Source organism: Pholis gunnellus, assembly GCF_910591455.1.
Source record: "Pholis gunnellus genome assembly, chromosome: 7".
NCBI lineage: Eukaryota > Metazoa > Chordata > Actinopteri > Perciformes > Pholidae > Pholis > Pholis gunnellus.
Window position 1 is genome coordinate 14,012,192 of NC_136533.1, and position 26,327 is coordinate 14,038,518.

Genomic DNA, 26,327 nt, shown 5'->3' on the forward strand with positions numbered 1-26,327 from the left:
GCTCCAACACCTTTGTGGAATTCATAGGCTTGCTTTATTATCATTTTTTTTTTTTTCTGTCATCAGATCACAAAGACTTGATCTAAGCTGGGCAGACAGACAGACACACAAACAGACGGACTGACATATGGACAGAGAGCAGTGGGCACTGCGGCGCGAATGTAGCAACTGGACTTCTTTTCTCCCTGGTTACTGAGACCAAACAAGGATAACAGCCAGAGCACTATCCTGTCCAGCGAGGTAGTGGGTGGATGCCGCTTTCATCAGGCTGCTATAGGAGAAAGCAGAGACTGTATAGAAGCTGCAGATACATCTAGTAGATACACATTGTGGTGATAGTCAGAAAATGGACAGTTACCTCCAAGTAGACTTTTGTTGGATTGCTATTTCTCATTAAACATTGTTTGCAGGAACTTGCAGCAAAAATACTTTTTTTTTTTTTCCATGGACTTTGCTGCCCATATTGAGTGGACTTGCAGGATTCCTGTGTAGATGAACGTGGAGAGAGTTTCTCAATGAGGATGGCAGAGTGCATACGGACTGTGTATCTGACACTGATGCTGCTGTATCTTGTTCTGCTCGGCACGGCGCACACAGCCCGCAGCATCTACCCAAGGATACGGCTCTCTCACACAGGTAAGTCATACCTACGCTTCTTTTATTACATTAAATCTGCTTTAGCAGCACATTGCTATGTTGCACAAATGTAGATGCTCTGTTGTGCTGCATCAATATAAAGGCAAAGTCAGCCTTTTGGTGATGCAGCACAGTGTGTTAAACTATCAGGAATAGTCAATACAGCCTCAACCGAAACTAGCATTCTCTGTTCAGTGCCTTTAGTGCAGACTGAGAGCAAGACGGGTGTAACAGAACAGAATTGTTCGCATTTTAATAGACCTCTGCCACCAGTTTTCACTGCGACATTTCTGTTGGTACTACTCAAATTAACAAAATGAATGTTAAAAATGTAATTACATATTTCTCTTCAAGATATTGTGTAAAATACAACAAAAGAGCAAAAATGCTCGAACACAGAAAGTGTGCTATGAAAAAAGTAAAGTCAGAGAAGCGGCATCCTCTGTGAGCGAGCAGAAGAAGCCGCAGGTTATCATTATCACGTCACGACATGGTCCTTGAAGATGTATGTTTCCGCCTGAGAGAACTATGCAAGGTTTGATCGGACTTCTGCTCTGACTGTGTGAAGTGCATTCTTTTTTCACTCACTGCGGATTTTCAAGGAGTCTCCTTGTAGTTTGTTTTGGTTCCTCGGCCATGTGGGCTGAGAATCCACAATGTGGCTGTCTCTCATGCCATAGCGGCAGAGCGATGGTGGTGGCTTTTTTTTGGGACGTGGGAATGGACGCGGCTGCGTAGAGAAAAGTGTTTGTGTGTGCCTGTTTACGTGTGTGGGAGTGTGTGATATGGATGTGCATGCACTGGTATGCGGCCTGATGGTCGTTTATCTCTTGGACAATAATGGTGGTTTTATCTCTATAGATAAAACTCTTTTGTAAACATTGGCTTTTGCACACAGTATCTTTGATCTCTACAGCAACAGAAGGTGATGATTCCACATAAGCCTGTTAGTCATGGTTGAATATAGGTGTGGAATTTGGTCAATAACTCAAACATAACTCATACATATAGAGTCCGGAGAGTTGACAAGTCTGGTTCATCTTTGAAGAGGGTTTGCAATTATTATGAATTATGATGTGCATATCTACCACAAGAAATAAATAATTACATTAATACACTTTTCTAGTGAGACTTAATGGAAATGGAAAAATAAACTTGAAAGATAAATTGAGAGAAGATAACGAGAAGAAGAGATTGGCTCTTTTGTCCACAGTAATGCAAAGCTCATATGACAAGAAAAGTGATCAGATCAGTGCTGAAGTGCTTAGTCATAAATACCACATCAATACTTGTTATGACTAATTCCTTAACCACCTGAGGGGAAAGCTGTTGAGGTGATTGACATCTGAGCTCTCTTTCTCCCTCTCTCTCTCTTTCCCTCTGTCTGTCTGTCTGTCTCTCTCTCTCTCTCTCTTTCCCCCTCTTTCCCTCTGTCTGTCTGTCTCTCTCTCTTTTTTTCTCTGTCTGTCTGTCTGTCTCTCTCTCTCTCTCTCTCTCTCTCTCTCTCTCTCCTTTGAAAAGCTACTACATGTTCTGGCTAGCACAGAGCACCATGAAATGGCTGCAGTTGGGTCCTATCATTATGGAATGAAAAACATCTAAGCCATAATATATACCTCATGGGTATTGTCAGTGACTTTTGCACACACCCGTTAGCTCACACAAACACAGACACACACACACACACACACACACACGCACTGCACCTACACACACCTATATGCACACACACAAACACACACACACAGACACGCACTGCACCTACACACACCTATATGCACACACACAAACACACACACACAGACACAGACACTTACACACATGCACAAGTAGAATAGTGTGGATTCCACCTACGCCAATGACTTGGATGCAGTTCAGGGAGACCGAGAGGTATGTGGTTTAATATTACCATAACATATGGTATCAAAACAGGGAGGGAAAACTAGATTCTGCACTTTGACATTAAGATTGACAATGGCAAATAAAAGTTGATAATATACGGGCAGAAATATTTTTTTACCAGCTTCTGGTCACATGGGCAGATACCAAGTCGATAGAAAGTCAAAATTAATACACATCTCAATAATATATCAGATCAACTTTCTCTCAGTTTCTGGAAATGAATTCCTTTGAGCACACTATCATGTGTTTCAAGGACGGCCTTTGTGCCATTGGGTATGGATCTTTGCATGCTTTGATGTTAACCACACCTCACACATGGTGTGGAATCATTATTAGCTGTCTCTTTCATCTATTCCCCATCTTCTTGTCTAGACTTCTGGACCAGTGGAGATTTTTCCATATGCACTTGATTTCGCTTTGATCCCATTCAACCTTGCGTCATTTGCCTACTCCCCGATTAACTTCAGTTCCAAAAGGTTATTACCAATTTCACATGGAGTATTGAGTTACAATCACAGACGCACAGCTGTCTGTAGAGATAATTGAACCTAATCTTTGACTACACAGCTTCCGAAGACCTTAAACACAAGCTAAAGACCTCAATTGCTTGGACTTTTGGCCAATCAAACTTCCTAAATCCTGACTTCTTATACATAGAAATGCCCTGCAGAGCGATGTGCTCAACATAGCAGAATAGAAAAGTTTGTTTTTGTTTCATTTGTGTGCCTTTGGTCACAGATCCATGAGATTTGGATCTGCATCATCCTAGTCTTGTAGCCTGTGGAGTGAAATGAGCTCTTCTTTTTGGATGACCATCAATTCTGCTGCTAATGAAGCTGTTACGCAGATAGCATGTGTCAGGTTCTTGACAGGCTGCAGGTAGGTGGCCAGGCTTCGACTTATTTTGTTGCCTCCACAGCACTGTCATCATGCTTGGCTTGAGCTGCAGGGAGTGTAATACAGCAGTTTTCCTAATAGTATTGACCTAATCAGATCAAAGACACTTTCAAAAACGTTGCACATCTGCATAGTTTGATATATTTGCTTAGTTAACTTTGCACTTGTGTCGGACATTCAAATCCTGTTGATTCCGTCATTTCAATTCAGTATGTTATAGACGAATAATGATTTTCTGATTTAGTGAAGCTTAAAACCAATATAATAGGTACCTGTCCATACATGTCTAACTGCTCTGGTAAGATGCCTTTACAGAAATGATTATCTGATAAAGAAATTAAAGAAAACTGTGGTATTAAAACTAAATGATTCACAGCTGAGAGGGTCTGCATACTCTTGCTTCTGTTTGTAGCAAAGAATCTTGAAAAAATCCCCCCAAAATCCCCTACATATTATTATTACAGTAAATCTTTCTCTCCTAAAAACCTGGGTCAGACATGTAAAAGTGTTCACGAGGGCAGCGATGGCAGAATAAAACATAGACATTTCACAATAATTCAATTGACCATGCATATCTTCAGCATGTCTGCCAAAGAGGTTTTTACTTAAAAGTCGTAATCGTTTAGTAGGGATAAATATTTGTCCTCAACAGATCTGTGAAGGTGAATAAAGTTATCTGGTGATGCTAAGCCGTTCTGACAGGTTTAACATCATACTGTATATGTTCACTTATATAAATAAACACATGCGCTTTCCCTATTTCAACCCAACATTTACCTCATTCAAAATGTAAACAAAAGTTGGTTAAAGCACTTAACAGCTGGATTTACTCATACATGATGTATGTGTATATAGTCCTCAAAAATGGAATGACTGAAAATATAGGTAAGCACATTAAGCGTGTGACATACATTGTTCAACACATACTCAACCTATTTCTTTTCTTCAGCATTTACTGTAAAATTAAGAGATTTAAGCAGAAGGAGCTGAGGTACGTGCATGTGTGAACACAGGGGTTACTCAGGTAGCAATTACTGTTTGTATGAAAACCCCCTTTGAGCTGTAATTTTAAACCTTCCTCTCCAGACGAGAAACTGCTCTCTCTCTATATTTTACAGCCTTGAAATGTTGTGGCTGTAGGTGACTGTCTTCTGAAGGTGAGATGGGGAATACCAGCATGGCCTCAAGTTGTGTCTGCCTAAAATGAAATGAATGAGGGGGGATTCTTTTTTTTAATTGTTTTCTATATAAATCTAATTTGTGACTTTCTTCCACCTACATGTGCACCCTATAATTAACATTTACCACATTGGATCATGGCCATAGGGCAGTCTTATACCTTGTACATAAAACCACTGGAAAATGGAGGTTATGGCAGTGATTAGATAAATCACGCCTTTTAGGTCAGCAAAGGAAAAGAGATATTTTCTCAACCCCCTCCGCTCCGCTCTCACCTCTCTCTCGCTTTCTCATTTTGCCTGTGTACATCTCAGCGTCCTTCTCTCTCCCATTGTGTTATGTGTGCTCTCCAGTTCATTAATGAGATGTCCAGAGGGGAAGGCAGCTGGTGAAACTCTAATATCCTTTCTGACCTTTTCCCGGTGAAGGGATCAGGGAGAGGAGATGAGTAAAGTGTGAGGCGTGGAAAAAAAAAGAGAAGGCACAAAAAGTCTTCAGAGAGAATGTTGCAATATTATAAGAAAGGGAGGAAAAAAGAGGATGACAGATGACAACTGAAGTGAGCACTTCAAGACAGAGAAATGCCAATTGCTAGTAGGATGGCAGCTAAAAGCAACGCTTGTTATTTTGTTATGCCAACTAGTGGGAGACAGAGAAGAAACAAAATGCAATACATCTACTCAAGTTGTTGGTTAAACTTATAATAACCTTAAAAGGGTAATAAACGTAAGAACTAATGCACTTACAGCAAAGAAATCTATATTTGTTCACTGTGTTCTGCGGCTTAAAGAACTGAGCAAACCTTTTTTTCTGTATTGACATTGCTTTAGATATTCCACAGCACTTATCAAAATCACATTTCTTCTTTTGACATTTATGCATTGACACACAGTAACCCACATCAATAACTAATTAATTTGGGCTCCAAAGTTATATACATGTATTTCTGAGGAAATATAGTTTGGAGCTGATGTAGATGGACTTTGATTAAATGTCATTCAAATACAGCAGACTTGTGACACACATACTGTATGGGGTTACTGCATGGTTCGATTACGAGGTATAATGTATACCTGTTCGGTCCAATAACAAAATAAACTGTCAGTTGTAAATGTGCACCCCTGATTTATAACATCAGTCAGGTCACAGACTTACACTTTGTCTTTATTACGGAGAACCATACGCTGCTCTCTTTCTCTCTTTCTCTCCATGTGGCTTTCATTTTTCTCTGTGACATCATTCTCCCCACACACACAAGAGGATACGGGAACATAAGGCTGTATACCGATAATAGCATCACACCCCAGTTCTCCGACTCCTGACCCCCTCCCCATCCAGGGGCTCCAGAGTCTCAGGCCTTGACGGCACGAGGACAACCTCATTCTTGTCAACTTTAACCCACTCCAACCATTCTCTTTGTTTCTGTTCCAGCACAACTCCCATAACTCAATACGTACACATACATACGCTTTTTTCACTGGAAATATGAGACTGCCTACCACTAGTTTTACTTCTGAAATGAAATGTGTGTATGAGCAAATACAATTTGTGTTTTTAAGTTTCCTGAGGAATGTTTTATATGAACTCCTGTGTGCATTTATCTTTGACTAAACATGAATATTTACCATATCTTCTCGGGCATCTCTCAGCACTCCTCAGACAGCCGAGGAAAGTGTTTGTCTTAAGGGAGTCCTTTTTCCCTGTGTTTTCCATTTGAAGTGAGATCACAGTAGGGCCATGTGTCTCCCTGGCTCAGTTGCCGATGGAGGAACACCCTCCTCTTCTCAGCTCCTTACCTTACGGCTAAGGAGCCCTCATTGGCTGCAGATGGCAAGAAAAGCTTGGAGAAGAGAGAGAGAGAGAGAGAGAAAGGGGAATTGCGGAAATCCCCCCTTTCCCTTCTTCAGATTAAGCAGTGGCCTCAACTGTCTGTAACCGGTGCACATAATCAGAGAGAAGAAGCCTTTTAAACAGCATTGTGATCTCGGTTTCTCTCTCGGTTTGTCAGTGTAATCGCATCCACCCATGGTGTTTAATAGTCACTCTGAAATTCTGTGTAAGCTGATTAATCAACACCGTATTATAAATTTGATTTTACAACCTGGTCTTACTTCCAACTCGCCAAATGCTGAAGCTTGGTCAGGGGATCTGATACTGACGCACAGAGCTTTAACATCTGTATGCGACGCACAGGGCTTTCAACTAACTCCAATGTAAACCCACCCGTAACATTATTAGATGCTCAGAACAACAGAAGGAGTGTAAAGTTTGCAATATTCCACTTAGGGCGGGTGGGAGGGACAGTGGATGGATCAAACAAACACAGGCCTTTCGTCCATGAGACCGCTGTAATGCAGATTGGTCAGTGCTCCTATCCTTAAAACTATGAAGCAGCGTCAGTTTTGCGCATGTGAGTGACAGCTTGTTACAAAAAAAACTTCTGTCTTCACAGGAAATTAGGTTTCGGCAACAAAACCACTTAGTAAGGTCTCAGGAAAGAGCATGGTGGACTTAACTGGACCACTGACTCAAGTGACTATCGAGTGACAAATGAATATCATGTGACTTAACGAATCATGTGACAAAATGGGAAAAGAAAAGCTGTTCGTGTCCGGTGCTAAACTAAAAGTAAATGTTCACACTTTGTCATGTCAGTCGTATGACTCATTTGCTACTTGGTGGATACTTGAGCTGTTAGCCAGTCAAGTTACCGTCAACCACGCTCTTTTACTTCCTGTGAAGATGGAACTCTATTTTGAAAAGACAAGATGCATGTAACGAGTTGGAACTGACACGCCGTCCATGACGCGTCCAAAACCAATGCTGGAGGGGAAGAGCGTCATCGTTTGAACCTTAGGGCCACTGACTTAGTGTTGGTATTTAACGAGTTGGGAGTGAGAATGTGTTGGATTACAGTTTCTTTTCACTTGTATTTGCATACTGGTGGGAATCTTTCTTTCTTTCTCTCTCTCTCCTTTTTTCTCTTTCCTTTGAAGCTGATCATTGTTAGAGTTTCCTCTTTTTGTTTAACCACATGAGCATGGCATGGAAACATTCCAGTTTAGAGTTGCAGACTATACATCTAAAATATCATGTTTACAATTCTACACATGTAAACAGAATTATGGAACGAAATGTATCCGTATTTGTGTTTGTGTGTGAGGGAGAGCTTGTGCGTGTCTGTCTTGCTGTGTGTACTGTATGTCTCCATATAAATCAGCTGCTACTCATGATTATTAAAAAAGACAAGTGAAAAGTAGATGAAAATAAAAGGGTTTGGCTCGTGGACTGTTTACTCCATCACTTTAAATAGCCTTTCACGTCTGTCATCTAAATAAGTGGTAGCAGATTCAACTTCACATGAAGAAGGAGCTGATTGTTTGAGAGCTCGGCCTAACACTTGTGGAAAAGTTGGAGTTGAGTTGTTTACTATAAATCCTCGATGCAAGTTCAACTTAACTCAGAAGGGAGATAGAGATGAGAGACAGTGTGTGTGTGTGTGTGTGTGTGTGTGTGTGTGTGTGTGTGTGTGTGTGTGTGTGTGTGCGTGCCTGCGTGTGTGTGACTAAGAGAGAGGGAGAGAAAGAGCTCCAAGTGTGTGTGGATTAGATAATTACAGGAAGCATGTCTGAGCCCTGGCAGAACGCCACTGCCACATCCCCTCAGTCTCTGCCACCTAACCACCCGAGATGTAATACTACTCAAACAAACAGTCGCTTGTCTCCAACGTAGAAATCTTAATAGCAACAAAATATACACAGTCACCCACTCCTCTGTGGATACCTAATCCTATGTTAAACAAATAAAGCCTTCTACAGAGTGTATGCCATTGCTATGAGTAATCTACAAAAATTGGATAAACACTCTCTCTTTCTATCTTGGAGATCAAGTATCACAAAGAAAATATACAGACGCTAGGCAAACAAATCATACAATTACCCCCTGCAACCCCTGCATTTAACGACATCTCAGCATTATTTAAGGTAGCTGTAAGGTTGGCATAGTATTACAATCATGCTGGTGGTCGCCATTTCTTTTACTCTCTCTTCATTTAAAGGGAGTTTTCTGAAGAGCAGTGCACAGATGGCCTGATGTGTGGAATGCTCCCCAAGTAGTGAATAGGGTGTTGTGAACGCAGCCCTCAGGCTGGCTCCTCCCCCTAACCAATTCCCTAATCAGGGCCAGATTATAAAGGGCACCTGTTGGCATAGCCTCTTTATTTGTTGGCCTCTGTCCTGTCTCTGTGGTGGCTGGTAGTGTTTTTAGATACACCATTGTTCTCGTGTCTATAGTGAGTGACTCTTGCCAGTGGTTCATCTGCTGCTGTTTTGCGATTGTTTTTTTAAATTATTTGTGGTACTAGCTCCGTTTTTCTTTAGGTAAAGTAGAGTGCCATTGTTGGGAGGCTCGGCACCCGTGATGAGGTCCCTACACCTTATGCATGCATGTGCACTGGGATACGAGTGTAGAATGCACAATTTCTGTTGTGAGGATAGTTGTGTTGCACCTATGGTGAGTGACCGGCAGCACCACTGGGCACTCCTCAGTGTAGTCTGCCTCCCGCAGTGGCCTCAACTTAAATCCTGCAGTTCTGCTTAGTTATGTTGGACAGGACATTTTAGAATATTCAAGATTGTGAAGAATTTTCAGTAAGGCCTTTTTAGCTTAATTTATAATAATCATTTTTAATCCCTTATTGGTTTTTGTCATTTTCATTTGTTGTCTCATCCATGCTCATTTGATTCCTTAAATAAAACCGTTGGTTCATTTTACAAAACACTTCTCTACTTCCGATCGGTAATGAATCGGTCTGCCTTGTCAATTCTCAAAGCAATATCTTAAGGTTCTTAAGTCCATGTTTCCTGGAGTGTAATTCCCCAGGTGGTGTTGTTGGTATCCTCTCATTTTACCCCCAAGGCTCTTGCCACATGTGGATGAAAGTAAAACCAAATGGAGAGAATACAGCATGAGCAATGCTAGTGCAATGAATTTGTTCGCAAACCCTGGCTTGACTGCTGAAATCTGTCTGAGGTTTCAAAAGTTGTGCTAACACACACCAGATCCCCATTTCGTCTTTTACAAGGACACCCGGTCTAAACCGGTCATGTGTTAATGAAAGGTTTTTCAGGCCAATGCGTGCCAGAGGAAGTGCACACCTCTGGGGCCTCAGCACTTTGTTTAAATCCTTTCACCCTCATCCTCTCCAGAAGCTCACAAAAAGCAGGTAGAGGAGCGGCTTGTCAGTTTCAATCAGGTAGATATAACTGGGTGGTGTTGCATGTGTGCACGCAGACTATCTGTGTCTGCTTGGTGTGTAATTTGATGAGTGTGAGTTTATATTTCATGACATATCTGTCATGGTCCACTGCTTCCGTTTTAAAGTAGGATTTCAAAACACCTAAAGCAAAACTGACAGGGAGTGTCAGCTGATCTAAAACTAATGGCTGATAAAGAGACTGCTTCCGTTTCCTGTCTGATAAAACTGCTTCCTCCTGGTAAAACAGTCCATAAACCCTGGCTTGTACATCAAATGTCCCTCCTATTAATCTCAACATCTTTCCCAGGACTCGTATCCCACTTCTTCCATCCCTGCTTCTGCAAAGTGCGTTTATGGTTGCCATCGTTCTTCTCTCAGTATTAGTTTATCGGCACGTACTGGTGCATGGGAGGTTGACTTTGAGTGGCCGGTACTCTTTTATGCCATGTGAACTTTAACTGATGGAAAAAACAAGACGCTTTGTAGATGTATGACCAAGCCAATGAGGCATAGAAGCGTAGCTGACTTGGGTGAGAGGAAGCATAGATGCCACATGAGAGGTGAGATATAAAGATAACCCTGCTGCTGCTCTTTGACCCCCGCTTGGGGAAGCTATGAATCAGAAACACATGTTGCAATGTGCCCTTGGCTATTGGGCCATTTGGGACATAGACGCAGGTTATTGGAGCAGTTAGAAATCCCTTGGCGTTTGGTCAAATGTAATCTTGCTGGTTAGTACAGGCAAGAAGAAAGACGAGGGTGTTTGAAATCTTTCTACCTATCTATATTTTTCTCGCTGAAATTGCTTAATTGCAGACCTCTATTGTGTTGCTTCTGTGTATTGTTTTGTCTTAATCTCTTTGTGCGTGCTTCGTTGTCTGCAGAGCTTTGGCAGCTAAACAGGACCTGGGTGTTCCAGGGACATGGGACAGCGTCTCTTCAGCCCCAGACCATGCTGCTGGATGAGGGCCACGGGAGGCTTTATGTTGGGGCCAAGAATTCTCTGTTCTCCCTTAGCCTGGACCGGGTCAACACGCACCACAGAGAGGTAGGCCTGTTTTCATCTCTCACTCGAAAGAGAGACATGTTGTAACTCACACACCCATAGGGCCATAGGTTAGCCAAACTATTTTTGCACGTGTGCTTCTTCATAGGACAGTTATCAGTACAAAACAGCACTTTAACTTTGAGTCTTTTTTTCAAATTTGAAATTGAAAAGGTGGCACGATACCCAGTGAACAGAATATACACCTAACTATTCATGTAAAAAATATTTCATGTATTTGTATTTATTCATGTTGAAACATCTTCATTGTAAATGTGAGTGTGACTGTGTTTTCCCACAGATCCAGTGGGCCAGTACAGAGTCTCAGATCGAGGAGTGTTTGATGAAGGGAAGGGAAAAGGTACGGGACACGGTCTACATGACTGCAGACAAATACATGTTCTCAACTGGGCATTGGTAGAACGGATGTGATTGATTTTCAAGGGAAAAGCACAAATGCCCAGTTAATAATGTGCATCAACTTGGCATGTATATATGCAGTCAAATCAATTGGATATGTGGGTAGATAGATCCATTCTAGAGATAGATAGATAATGAATCGATTGATTTACATATCTCATGGCGTTCATTAACCTTTGTTTAACCTGAAGTATTGATGAGGCCGTAAAAGGCCAGGAATTTTTCCAGTTTTCTCTGCTGGCCTCACTCACCCTCATATATCAACATATATACAACCCTCCTCCCCACCCATTGCTTCATCTCTGTATCTCTTCCAACAGTCGGAGTGTGCTAACTACATCAAGGTCTTGCAACAGTACAACCAGACTCATTTGCTTGTCTGTGGAACAGGAGCCTTTAACCCCATCTGTGTCCTGGTCAGAGTGGGACGCACTGGGCAGGTGAGTCCCAAAGACAGAATTAGAGTTTGGTTTAACATCCAAATAGTCAAGTGCTATGAAAAGGGTTCCTCCTGCTCCTTATTTTAATGAAAATGTTGCATATTTCATCGTTATACTGTCAGCCAAATGTTGCGTCATGCTCCTCTGTTGTACTGTCTCTTTAGTCGGAGTAGCCAAAACCTTCTTCACACTGTTTTGATGTTTTAGCCAAGAGCTAAAAAAGAACTATTAGTACAGCTTGGAATGTTGAGCTACTAATCTCAAGCTACTGTCATTGAGTTTATACCCTCCTAGCAACAAGAAGTGATGTGAGGTGGAGACGGAAACGACAGTAAGAGAGGGTGGAGTTTTAGTTTTCCTTAGAGGGAGAGGTTTGTTTTACACAAGGTTCTCATTTTTAGTGAAAGAAGCTGACACTATTGCTGTCGGAGTAAACGGGGGGAAAAGGCCAACCACTCTTAACCATCACTCATATCATTGGAATGCTCATAGAGTGAGCAAAACTGGGTCCATATATATATATATATATATATTGACCTTGTTAGGAGTACTTAACAAGGTTGCCTCACAAAAATGTTATACTTGGTGTATGAGATTACAATTATCCTTAAGCATGAGCTGAATAATATTTACATAACCATTAATGAGGAAATACTTTTGCCATTTACCAAGCAGACCACTGAGTAACAAATTAAGTATTAATGCACCATTGGCCTGGACATGAAAAAAAACAACAACAAAAAAACAGCCCACATTCCAGAGTAGGCTACTTAATGTAGGGTAATATTGTATCAGCCTATTTGACCTATTTTACGTTTCATTTTGTTATAATGTGATGGATGAGTTTAACCCAGACTTCTGTTACAGTCATATGCCGGGGAGCAGTCACAGCACAGTGGGGTTCTGGGGATACTCGTAAATCAATATATGACATCCTCTCTGTTCTGCCAGTGACAGTCATAAACACGGTGGTTGCCCACAAGATAAAAGCTGTGGTTCTATAGGGAGCTCTCTATGTATGTGTGTGTGAGTGCGTGTGTCTACACACGTGCATTTCTGCCACCTGCTGTGGGGTAATAGGAGCAGAAGACTGGAAGTAGTGAACTCACTATGTTGGTTATACACATCCAGACAAAAATCCTTCATTCGGTCATCCATCACTCCTGGTCTCGTCTGTCTTTCCTCCACTTTCTCATCCATCACTTTCTGATCCCTCCTCTCTCTCCTTCACCTTTATCTCTCTCTCTCCACGCACCACCTCCTGGGTTTTGTTTGGATGTTTGGTAAAGCCTTTGCAAGGGCACAGCTTTTGAGTGTTTCATGCATGTTTGTGTATGAATAACTATGCCTTTGTGTCATGTGTTACTGTTCTTAGGACAGGCCGTTTGCTCTTGAAGAAGACAGTATCATGAGTGGCAGAGGACGCTGTCCATACGACCCCAACAGTCCCTGCACGTCTACGCTCTCCAGTAAGACACTGATCACTCATCACCTCACCATCAGTTGAGCTAAAAGCACAGTTTGTGATGTATGTTTTCACTCATAGGATGCAATTCTACATTGAGGAGATGTGTTTACTTTGTTGACCTATAACCAGTCAATACTGCCATCTTGTGGTGTTTTTCTTGTATCTGTTTTTCAATCACAGTAAAAGGGGTTTCACATTTAAGCACATTTATTTGTATGCATTTTTGTTAATTGTGTGTGTGTGTGTGAATTTATTAGGAGGAGAGCTGTATATTGGCCTGTACACAGACTACTGGGAGAATGATGGTGCGTTTTGTCGACTTAACAACCAGACCTACACACGCACTGAAAGAGACGACAGGCAGCAACTTAATGGTTGGTTTCTTTTGCAGGAAATGTATATCCTTTTGAATGCAAGGGAGTGCAAACATATATAGAATATGTGGTAACAAATTGAACAAAGCATGTTTTCAAAAATCTATAAAAAATAGTGTGGCAGTTCAATGAGATGGTATTCCCATGAGATGTGATGATTGATAGTGTAAATGCTCTATACTTATGTTCCTTCCCAAACCTGGTAGTTTCATGATTGTAAATCAAATTGAATTGTTTGGTTAATAAACGTCAAATAAAATGTGAAACTGGCCGAGAGTACTGTAGATACTGTGTGCCTTCCACATAATATAACTGTTCTTATCAGGACTGCTCTATTTGAGGATTCATGAGCTTGTGTTGTTTAATTACATTTTTAAATAGTTAAACAATATCTTCCCATGCATATATCTTTTTCTCAGTACTGGCCTGGCAATTAATTCAATATTTTCTAGAGAGACCATAACAATCTTATGGGGATACATTTCAAATGAACAGCTTATAAAAAACAGTCGTACTGTTTGCACTTATCCGCTAGCTCCACCACCTAACAGTTTTTAACTTTGAGTTTCATTCCAAGCCTTTTGTGACAAATTCTTCTCCCTACAGAACCTAAATTTGTGGGGTCTGCAGTTATTCCTGACAACGACGACAGAGATGATGATAAAGTTTACTTCTTCTTCACTGAGCAAGAGATGGATGCTGAGGGAGGGAACAAGGCTGTGTATACTCGTGTGGGCCGAGTCTGTGCGGTGAGAATGCAAATGCTGTGAAAAGATGTCTGGCCATTGTCCAGCCAAAGTACAGCAGCACTCACATTCTATATCTGCCTTTGTCTCTCAGAATGACCAAGGAGGACAGAGAATGCTGGTGAATAGATGGAGCTCCTTCCTGAAAACTCGTCTCATCTGCTCTGTGGCTGGACCAAATGGCATTGATACACACTTTGATGAACTCGGTGGGGCTACAAGGAAACTCTTTGCATGCAACGTTATTTATGTATTGTTAACATTTCAAGGTTTATAATGATTGACACTGATGTACGCATCTGCATCTACATCCTTCAAGATTTGAAGAGTCACTGTGGTATGAAGGATTTTTGTTACATTGTGGTTCTGACCTACAGTAGTGGTAACCAATATTTAGTAGTAGTATGCTAAAGCAACACATTTCAACACTTGTATAGAGTGACTAAAGCCCCAGTGAGTTCCTCTCATGTATTACATTCAGGCTGCATTCTAGTCACAGAGATCCGTTTCAATTCAAAAAATAAAGAAGGGCTTATATTTGACATCTCTAGAAACTAATTCAACAAGGCATCCTGTGGTTCTGAAGATATTTCCAAAATCCACAAAGAGTCTTCTATCCATGTGGATGAACAACATATCCGTCCGTCTGCTGCAGGATAAGAACAATTTTAATCAATTGCTCAACCTGCGAGGAGAATCTTTCAGACCTAGACTCCCAAAAGACTATCTGTACTAAACAAACTGTCTCAACCAACTCTCAGCACAGGTCTGCATGATGACATGCTCACAAAGACAGTGCTAACATGCTGATGCTTAGCAGGAATTAAGTTTATTCACCATGTAAAAATGTCAACCTCGTATGGCAAACAAACAACAGCTAAATTCAATATCTTGTGTTTCAGAGGATGTGTTTGTACTCAAGAACAAGGATGGCAACAACCCTGAAATATTTGGCCTCTTTAGCACAACAAGGTGAGTGGAGTGACGTCAGCATTTCATTATACGGTCACAATTTTCCATCCGTAAAATCACTAATGAAACCTTCTTTTGCAGTGCGGTTTTTAAAGGCTATGCAGTATGTGTCTATCACATGGATGATATAAGAGCAGCCTTTAATGGTCCATTTGCCTACCGAGAGAGACCTGAGCATCACTGGACAGCTTATGAGGACAAAGTCCCCTACCCTCGACCTGGATCTGTGAGTCTTAAAGTCGGAATAAAGTCATGTTTATAGGATGTCATTCCCTGATGTACCAACATTATGCATTCTCAGCACTCTCTACTAGTCTGAGTCCATGACAGACGCCACTTGGGAGGAACAATGTTGATGTAGGAAAGCTCTGGTGAATGTCAGCACTACTGTAGCTCATACAGGGCCAGTCTGAGCCAAACGAAAGCATGTCAGCTTTTTATTTTTATTTTTACACTGTACAAATGACCAATCTGTCTTTGTCCCTGCCCCTCTCTATTCCCGTCACACCCTCTCTTTAACAGTGCGCCAGTAAAGTGAACGGAGGTGGCTTCTCAAACTCTAAGGAGTTTCCTGATGAGGTTTTGCGGTTCGTGCGTTCTCATCCTGTGATGTATCGTCCAGTCCTTCCACAGCACCGTAGACCTGTCCTGCTGCAGACAGAGCAAGGCGGGAGGAAGTTGACCCAGATCGCCGTGGATAGAGTCCAAGCCCAGGACGGACACTATCATGTTCTCTACATCGGCACTGGTACACACACTGTGAAGAATGATGTGTAAAACAGAATGTCTTATGCAATATATTGCAAAAATTGAGGAAAAACAAAAGATACATTTGGGTGCACAAACACACACCATTTTGATAGTATGAACTCATATATTAAAACAACAGGTGTTGCATATACTGAGGCAGTTTTGAATCTTTGCATCCCATTACCTGTAACAGTGTAACAGTAACAGTGTAACATTGTTCTCTTCTTTATTAGATGACTCAGTGGTGTTGAAAGTTATCACCATCTACAACAAAGACACAGACACTATGGAGGAGGTGCTGCTGGAAGAGCTGCAAGTATTCAAGGTACTCATTTTTTGCTACACAATGTGAAAGAAAAGTAACCGAGCAAATTCTCTATTTTAGTGCAAACAGACCACAGTCCGTTGTTGCTGCAGTTACACAATAACGGGGTGTTTTGAAAACATTGATTGCTGATTTGCTTCCTTTCCATCATCAAAAGTATCACAAGTATGATTGAGCAGCAGACCTGCTGTGAGAGATCTTTAGAATGATTTGAAGATATCAATTCAACTGAGATCAGTTTGAAAACTAGTCTGCAAGCCTTTTAATTTAGGCCTGATTTGGGATGGATAGAAGCATGACGGGAAGCCTCTAGTAAAAAATTACTTTGTCAGCTCTTGTTACTTTATTCTTATAGCATATGATTCAACTTTATTTTTGAATAACAGTAAGATGTTTCCTGTTTGCAGGTGTCAGCACCAATAACAGAAATCATAATATCACCTAAACGGGTAAGAGGACCATGTGAATCCATTTACTGTTCACTCATGCAATTCTGTTGTTTAGCCACTAGATGTTAGCATTGGTACAATTTTTTTATTAAACTGTGTTGATATAATTGAGATGTACTGAGAAAGCACAAGTATGGAATCCAATTAAACTGTGTGTGCTGATATTAATGGTGCTCATGCTGTTGGGTCAACAGCAACAGCTGTATGTCGGGTCAGAAGTGGGAGTGGCCCAAGTCAGACTGCATCAGTGTGACCTCTATGGCTCAGAATGTGCTGATTGTTGTCTGGCCAGAGACCCTTACTGTGCCTGGGATGGTCTCACCTGCACCAGATACTACCCTGCTGGAGTCTACACCAAAAGGTAACAGCACACACACACACACTCAGAGACAGGACCATATTTTCTCCTTGCAGGTGTGTGTGTGTGTGTGTGTGTGTGTGTGTGTGTGTGTGTGTGTGTGTGTGTGTTACCAGCTGTTCACACCTTTATCAGTAGTTCTGTTCCATCAAAGCATCTTGCACTGAATGTCACAGTGCTCTGAGGCTGGTTTGCCAAGTCATTATCACAGGCTGTGAGAGACATGATAGCCAGGTGTTTAATAATCAGTGCGCCCTTGATCACCATCCCTCCTTTCTGTATTTTCTTTCTCTGTCACCCTGTTTGATTTTTTTTTCACCCATTTCTTGTACATTCCTCACATGTTGAAAATTGCTCTCTCTCTCTCTGCTTCCCGTGCTCCCATCTCAGCAGACGATTCAGGCGGCAGGATGTTCGCCATGGCAACGCTGTCCAGCTGTGCAATGGGCTGCAAATTGATGGTTAGTGTATAAAATGAGTGTGTGTGTGTGTGTGTGTGTGTGTGTGTGTGCGTATGTTTTTAGTGTATTCATTGGTATCAAACAAATGTGTCAGACAAATAAGGAAAAAAGCAAGGAAATGATGCAGTTCTTCAGAGTGAAGATGAAAATACATGACCTCTTCATGTGTCATTGCAGTTGGAGGTAAGAGGTTAGTGTGCTTCTACTGAGGCGATAGATTGGAACAATCCACTCTGTTTGTCAGCTAATGAAAGGTCGCATCAGTTCGTTGCAATCTCTCTTGCCGCACTATCTTTTACGATGTGTGTGTGTGTGTGTGTGTGTGTGTGTGTGTGTGCGTGTAGATGAACAATGGCAAAGAGCTGAGGAGAGGCTGGTGTACGGTGTGGAGAGCAACAGCACTTTACTCGAGTGTGTCCCTCGATCACTTCAAGCCAAGGTCCTCTGGTTCTTACAAAAAGACGGAGAGAAACGCGAGGTGAGTTTGATGGACCTGTACATAAAAGAATCTAAATGTTAACATACTATACAGGCTATTACACTACAAACACACATATATACAATACACTAAACCTATAAGAGTCAGTTAACTTAAATCGTATTTAATATTTACCAACCACTTACTGCGATTGTGTACACCACTCTAAAAACAAAAGGTCCCTCTTACCCCTTTAGATATATCTTTCCATGCAAATAGTTTTGGTTTGACTGTTATTTCTGCTGCAACTTCAGTGCAAAGGGGGTGAACAGGATTACATTTACATAGCGAGGTTCGTGGACTGTCCTAAGTGAATGTGGCATTTTTTTGTGGAAGGTGTTGTTGTTGGGCATTTATGTTGATTTTTCAAGTGAGTAGAGTCCCACAAACCATGGAAAGTTAATTTAAGTTTATAAGAATATATTGCAATGGTTATATTTGAACATTATATTCAAACATACAGTGTAAACTACAGCAAACAGAAAACTGGGATGGTTGTATACCTCACAGAAACTTAGATACAGAAGTCACTGTATTGAGTGCACTATTGAAGTTCAAATGTTTCTTCATTTATCCTTCAGTTCTATAGTTTTTTTAATTAAAATGTCTCTCGAAAGAAGAATTAATGCAGCAGTGGTTGAAATGTCTATACTGATAGACTTGAATAGCAACATCAATGGCCAGAAAAAAATGTTTTGTGTTTTTACCTCCATATAGGTTCGAGGTGATGAGCGAGTTATCATGACCTCCCACGGGCTGCTGTTTTTACGAGTGAGAAGCTCTGATGCTGGTATGTACGTATGCCAGACAGTGGAACATGGATATGTGCACACATTATTACGTATCTCTCTACACGTGCTCAGGGGGGAAAGGGTGGAGTCAGCGATCCACCGGGCCAATGATGGGGAAGGAGATAAAGCTGCAGCTCCCTGCCCCTCCTCTATGGGCCCCCCACTAGTCCCCAGCATCAGCCCCAGGGCTCTGGGGCCATCCTCAGTCCCAGGCCCCCACTCCAGGCTGTGGTACAAGGAGTTTCTCCAGCTGATTGGCTACGGGGATGCTCAGAGAGTAGAGGAGTACTGTGAGAGAGTGTGGTGCTCTGATAAAAAACGCAAAAAGACCAAAAGGAGGTATGCTCCTCCGAGTGGCGAGAAGAGAGGGAAAGGGAGAGGAGAGGAGAACTCCCACCGAGCGCCCAGGCACACCGTGGACACCTGAGGAGAACAGAGATTGACGACACACACACACACACACACACACACACACACACACACACACACACACACACACACACACACACACACACACACAAACACACTCTAAAGGTCAGACTCAGTCCGTGTTTGCACCATGTAAAAGGTATTCACTTTGCTTTCAACAAGAGCAGTAACAACAGTACTGTAGCAGGCTGTCTAGCTGTTGTAGCGACATTTATCAGTAGTTCGACTGTGATGTTTCCACCTATTTTAAAATGCAACATTTTGCCTTTTTGTGTGATGTAGACTGATTATGTGGTGCAGACCTTGTGTAAATACATTACAAGTCAGTGTCAGAGCAGCACAGGATCTGGAAGGAGATGGAGGACTGATTTAGCTATGTTGCCTCTGATCTGACGAGAGAGAATATAATATTTAAGCTCCTGTGGACCGACCCAGCCCAACCCAGCTGTCAAGCCAAACGCACACAGAGACTGCCACACTAAAGCCACGGCCCACCTTTCATTCAATGGCTCAATATGACAACCTCTTACTGTATCTATTATGAGAGAAAACCATGTTAAAGGTAAAGGCCTTCTAATCTTTTTTGCTACTATGATAACTTATTTTCTTTGTCTATCCTTTGAGTTCTTTAGCTGTTTTTAGATGTCATAAACTGGAAGATGTAGTGTTGTAGTTTTTGAACAGTGAATAATGCCTTGAGCTTTATGATAATGCTAATTGTTGATGATAGTATGGTCATCCCTGTGGTGTGTGTGTGTGGTTACAATAGCCGCGCAAATCATACACTCGATGCTGCAATGCCACTATTATTGATATTTGAGGCATGTTTTGATTATAATTATGCCCTCATTGGATTAATTACTATTTAAGCACTTGTGAAAATTGTTACAGTAAATGAGAAGTGGTCCCATCAGTGAATCTAATTGTTCTTGTAAGCGTCTACATTTACATCAACAGATCAAATGTACCAACAGTATTGTGTGTATTGTATATTGTATTTATCTAAAATCCAGGGTGGTCTTTGTGTGCATATCTGGTAACTATAACTGTATTTATAGTCATCACTCTCTGCTGGCTGTACCCTCCTCTTTCCTTCTGTCTCTCTCTCTCTCTCTCTCTCTCTCTCTCTCTCTCTCTCTCTCTCTCTCTCTCTCTCTCTCTCTCTTTCACTCTCTCCATTCTTGTTCTCCCTATCTCCCTCTATCACTTCCTCTATCTTCATTTCCCGCCTTTTGTTCGTCTGAAATGATGTTGCAGATGGGATTCATAATTACCACAACAAAACTGCAATGTGGAACACCACATTTCTCCCAGAAGAAAAAAGACAAATGGAGTGACCATCCAAGCTTGCTATTAGCAAAACTGATGAGTCAGCCTCATGAACATTCAGTTAATCCTGAGATGACAGAAACATCAAACAATCTGATGTTACAGTAAAGTGCATTGTAGGGGTTTTGCTAAAAACACTCTGGAAGACCACCTCTTTTTCCATATTGTGCCTTATTTATCTCTTAATTGTGTCACTTTAGAGTTTTGACCTTGTTGTATTCCCTGTTTTCATAATAGGATGGAAACAGTCAAGGTTTAATATAGTCACTCATCATTCTCCTTGATTATTCTTCAACTAAGAGCTTTGACTTAAATTGGACATGTTGTATCTGATATACCCAGTATAAATACCTGCCATTAAAAAAAATGGACCATCCTTCCCTGGTGTCACCTCTGTGGGTTAGCTATCAATAATGACAATGTAAACTAAGTCCACATCCACACACACACACACACACACACACACACACACACACACACTGAAGCAGAAAGAAAGAGGTAGAGAGAGAGCTGAGTGCAGTTAGATTAAAACATACATTTACATAATTATGTAATGCTAGATTTGTATTTGATAGAGGGAGTGCTGTAAACATGATACTGAGGAAGTTGCTTTTTTCCCTAATATTGTAGAATGTGCCAATTGCTGGTGAAATACAAAATCCAATCAACCAGTAAGGACTCGTAATGATTGTGTTTTTCACTCGTGGTGAGCTGCACGCTAGGTTACCATGCTCATTCAAATTCTGTCTGGCTCTACCTGAGTCGGTGGGGTGCTGAAGGCATTTGAGAATGGGATTCATGCTGCTGATTTATTCCACATGGCTACCATAGCAACAGGCTCTGAACCAGTTCAGCTCCCCTCCTCATCAAAGCCCCCCCACTCTCTCTCGCTCTCTGTCATTTTTCAACTGTTACTCTGGCCCCTGGCCCCCTCTAGCCAATGCTCCCTGTAGCCACTACTAAATCACACTCTAATGTATGAGGCTGGTCCTCTTAGTTAAGCTTCAAAGGTTTCTTTTCTTCTGGGACTGAAGCTGGCATTTCACTGCTGGATGGAGCTTCTGACCCCACAGATAGATGCCATTATGGAACAGATGCAAAAACCAGGATGAATCTGGAGTTGCACTTATTTCTTCTAGACATCATATATTTCAGGAAATGCTGCTCTGCATCCATTCATTGATCTACAAAAGGGATTAAAAGGTCAAAGGCTACTACAATAAACAGGCTGATCTACATGTTTCTGTCACTGTGTAAAGATGACAGTGCTTTTCCTTTTCCTCTGTTGGAACCCACTCCTTTTCTCTTGTAGCCTTTGTCGTCCCCACGCAGTGCTGTTTCTATCAGGAGCCAATGCACTAGAACGCTTTATCACAAGTGAAAATGTCACTGAGGGAGTGAGGAAGAGGAAAATGAACATCGGAGCACAAACAGTAAACGAGCCTCTGCTGTCAGTATGTACAAGTACCGTGTATTGTGTGTGTACGTGTTTTTGCGAATTTAGTTTGCATTCATATACGAGCCTTGATGGGTATGTCTGTGTAAATAAGAATGAAAGCTCAACAGAAATTAACAGAAAGATCTCTCTCCCTTTCTAACCTCACACATCTGAAGCTCTCCACTATGGCAAAACGTCTCTCACTTTCATGCCTTTTGCTTCATATTCACTTAATAAACTCTCATCCTGACCTGTAAACTATGGATTAAAGCGTCTGAGAAATAAATTGTTGTAAATAAAATCAATAAAAATGTTTATATTCTGGATTTACTTGCTCAGCCTTCATTTAGGTTCATCATTGCAGCGCCCTGCTCCAAAAGATTCACCTTGTTGGATTTGCTCCAAGCTCCATTTTATAATAATATATAATATTTAGTATTTGTTCATGTGTCTAGCCTTTGTTCTTTATCTTTAGATGTTCTCAACAGGTGCAAAAAGTGAATGTTAAACATCAAGTGATCTGATAAGCTACTATCAGTAGAGGCACAGGCAGAAGCTTGGATTACATATATCAGGTTAGGACAAAAGAGACTAAGGTTTACTCTTGTTACCAATAGATATTGTGGCATACACACACAAAATACACAAAATGCAAGGGATTCTGAAATAATATAGACATGACCACACTGTACACACAAGCAGCGTGTCAACATGTACTATGTGTTATCTTGCTGACACAGCTGTCTCTGAGGTACAGAATTGGCCCTCTGTAGTTAGTAGCTACAATAAATAACCAGCATTAGGAGAGGTTGGACTGACCGCTACGAAATACAATTTTGCAATTTTGTATTTATGTATCTATTTGTACCCATTATCTTTTCTTTTTTTCTCCACATGTGGCATTCAAAAGCATATACAACATACAGCCTAATAAAAATGCAATCCATTCATTCAACATGATTCACTAGGCCACAAGCGTGTGTGTGTGTGTGTATGTGCCTTGCTGTCATTCCTGGTAGGAGTTTATATGTATAAAAGATGCCTATACCACCCACAATACTGTGATGTTTCCCACAGCTCACAAATCCCAGAGAGGACAGCCGAGGGAGTGAGAAAGATGGGAGACGTAGCTCATCTGGCCTTTTTCTGCTGCTGGTAAAGCAGAGAAGGCAAAGTGAATCAGTGAAAGAGTGAGAAGTGAGCAAAGCAGTGAAAACAGAAAACAGAGGAGCGTGTATGTGTGATGTGAATCTCTGTGATCCCCAACACCTTGGGGCTTTGCCTCTCATGGGACCAACACGTCTTTGAATTATAGTGCTGCCTGATCTGGCAACCTGAACTTTAGGTCTGCCAAGAGAAGTGGGACAGGTACCTGATGCAAGTAAGAAACAGCGAAGCCTTTAACCCGGTGAAAGCAAACATGTCAGACAGGTATAAATTATTAATGCTATTTAGCACAACCAAGAAAATAACCACAACTTATTGCCATGCGTTTTTATTTTTTGGAATGCCTTTCCAGCAGAATGTATGAATATAAAAGTATGCAACCTATTTGGCCGCTTGTCTTTGTGTCTGCACGCATTAAAGTACATAATGTTCAGTGAAGGAAATGCCCGTACCATGGATGTGTGTGAATGACGTGTGTGACGCATGTGCTGTGTCATTAATCTGGGTGTAATCACTACATCTGTGTCCCTGTGGAGGTTGCTCTCTCCTCTAATCCACTCCTTTATCCCTGCATCGTTCCCATTACATCACTCTGACCTCTGCACAGTGGCCGCCCTAACAGCTGGTCAAGGCTGTTAAACAACAAATCGCACGTTCAGTCAATCAACACACCATATTGACTCTACATAAATCATAAAGTGTAGCAGTACTTACAAAAGCTTTACTATGAATGCAGACACATGAATTATAAATGTTTGAAGCAGTTCACTCAGGCAGGTAGTGTAGTGATAGGAATTCCTCTATATCCATAGTCCCAAAAGATTTATATAACTGAAAAAGTGTATGTATTGAAGATGCAAGGCCTTGCATGTGATGTGAGTATGTGAAGTAAGCATTTAACGTTCCGCTGGAGTGGTTGGGTGTTGACTGAGCAGCTTCACTCATCTAATCAATATGCCCACCAACATGGAAATGTGCATTTTATATTAAAATGTTTTTTTTTAATTGAGGTCAATCAAAGTATTGAAGATATGTATATACCATAATAACTATCTGTCCTGAAAAAGCTAGATCGTTATAAAGAAACTCAAAATCAAAATTGATTATAAACTAAGAATTGCATGAAATTGGTGCACCGCACTGATATAATGTGCTATAACCCCTGAATTATTTATTTAAATAACAAAAGGCGAAATCATAGGAAATCAAAGATTACCAGATAACAACTGTAATATTTTGACTAGGATGGAACGAATAGTTATCTCCAACTGTAGAGAGGAGATACGAGATGAGGACAGCAAAGCTCCAGACAGTATTTTGACTGAATCAGCCAGCCCCCCGACTCAAAGCTGCTGTAAGAGAGAGACACTGCTTAAGGCCGCTAGTTGCCAACAGATGTTGCTCCCTCAGAAAAAGTAGGGATTTATAGGAGTGATCTAATTAAAGCATTAAGCAGATTTTTCACCCGTAGTGACATTTTAGGAAACCTTCTTCAAAGAGTCTTGTGGTACATTTGTAAATGATTAAATTAGATTGGTCTCAAATGTAATACATCACTGATTAACTACCAGCTTTACCTTGCTTTTGCCACCTAATTCCTGCTGCACAGACCCTTTACTGTGCAAAAGAAAATGTAATCTTAATTTTGCTAATATGCCTCAACAATGCATAAAAAAAAAAAATCAAGTATCCATATTTGCATATAATATCCTTGCAAATTGCAAAAAAAGTGTGTTGGAGATTTGCTTCGAATGATGTCTGACACTGTCCCTCAACCAACCCTGTTGTATTTGCAGCACCAGTCTCAGCTGATGGCATTTCATGATAGCATGAAACAAGTCAACTATGAAATTAGTTCCTCCAGTGAATTATTACTACTACGGTACTATACTGTGTATTTTTATATGTGGCCTATTACAGAATACTTTAACATGTTAAATAAAGACACTTTTAGTGGGGCTGAAGTGATTTATGATTTTTAGCTCATTATCTGTAACAGTTTACAGTATCCTTAAATTATCATTATCATAATACTATACTCATTCATTTTGAGGGAATATTTTATATTATATTATAATTTATATAATCTAAAATACTTAATAATTCTTAATTCTCGAATTTAGAAGGTAATCCACATGATGTTTGCTGCATGATTGTAGTCTGTGTAGTTCATGTACAATGTTGTGCAACATACAGTAAGCATCATGATTATCATCATTAATATAATTTACATTTCTGCTTCTTCACGCAATACCCCAAGACTTTTAGGCAGCCTGTATCTCTTCCATCATTGCACTTCAGCACAAGTTTCCATTTTTGGTAATGGAGTTCTAGACATTTATAATTTATAAGTTCACATTTGACTCATATCGGTTTCAAGTCAGATCCATTTTTTTTTTCTCCTTTCAAAGGCACTGCCATTTATAAATGCATAGCTCATGTCACAGTGATGAATACTTACCACCACTGTGAATAAATAAGACACCCTATAGGCAGAAGCAGAGTAAATGCACACATGGGCGTTCATTCTTTTTCTCACAGGTCTTTCAATCAAACTATTCATACATCAACCTTGGCTTTATTAGAAAGTGTTTATTAACATTGCTACCACTTCAATAGACAAACATGATATGCACATGGGGGGGGGGGGGTTATACAAACAGCTGTAAGATACTCTGGAAGCGCATGAGTACGTCTTTGAGAGGAAATGGACTTTTAACTCACATTCTAGCAAACCAACCAGCTTGCATTCAACTAGGAGATGTCCTGTATTATCCAGGTGTAGCTGTATGGGAGTTAAAACTGAAGCCGAGCTGCATAAACTTGAACAATTATCCTCATAATGGACTGTTCAAACATTTTATGAGGCACTTTTTCCAGTGAATACATCAGGAACCAATAACACAGCAATGTGTGCGCATTACAGCAGCAGGCAGCTGGGAGCCTGTGGCTGCTGGTGAATATTTGATGAGAGAATGGATCCTCTCCCTGGGCAGGTTGAGTACAGTGTGCATAC

At 41.0% G+C, this 26,327-nt stretch overlaps 1 protein-coding gene across 2 annotated transcripts; it reads left to right on the forward strand.

Moving 5' to 3' along the window:
* Positions 1–435: 435 nt before the first annotated feature.
* sema3e (sema domain, immunoglobulin domain (Ig), short basic domain, secreted, (semaphorin) 3E) lies at positions 436–22,454 on the forward strand. Of its 2 annotated transcripts, none has more exons than XM_079162186.1 (17): positions 436–636; positions 10,756–10,919; positions 11,218–11,277; positions 11,657–11,776; positions 13,152–13,245; positions 13,502–13,618; positions 14,225–14,367; positions 14,459–14,573; positions 15,267–15,336; positions 15,418–15,562; positions 15,859–16,084; positions 16,320–16,411; positions 16,819–16,860; positions 17,055–17,221; positions 17,609–17,679; positions 18,024–18,157; positions 18,875–22,454. In XM_079162186.1, the coding sequence occupies exons 1-17, from the start codon at positions 516–518 to the stop codon at positions 19,373–19,375; spliced, it is 2,382 nt and encodes a 793-aa protein (XP_079018312.1). In that variant the 5' UTR covers positions 436–515; the 3' UTR covers positions 19,376–22,454. The 2 variants fall into 2 exon arrangements, with proteins under 2 accessions (XP_079018312.1, XP_079018313.1); XM_079162187.1 differs by having other exon boundaries at positions 17,612–17,679.
* The last annotated feature ends 3,873 nt before the right edge of the window (positions 22,455–26,327 follow it).

Coding starts and splice junctions, on each gene's coding strand:
- sema3e (XM_079162186.1), top strand. CDS start 516: ATGAGGATGGCAGAGTGCATACGGACTGTGTATCTGACACTGATGCTG. Junction 11,777..13,151: donor GAGTGGGACGCACTGGGCAG/GTGAGTCCCAAA, acceptor TACTGTTCTTAG/GACAGGCCGTTTGCTCTTGA. Junction 17,222..17,608: donor GCTGGAGTCTACACCAAAAG/GTAACAGCACAC, acceptor CTCCCATCTCAG/CAGACGATTCAGGCGGCAGG.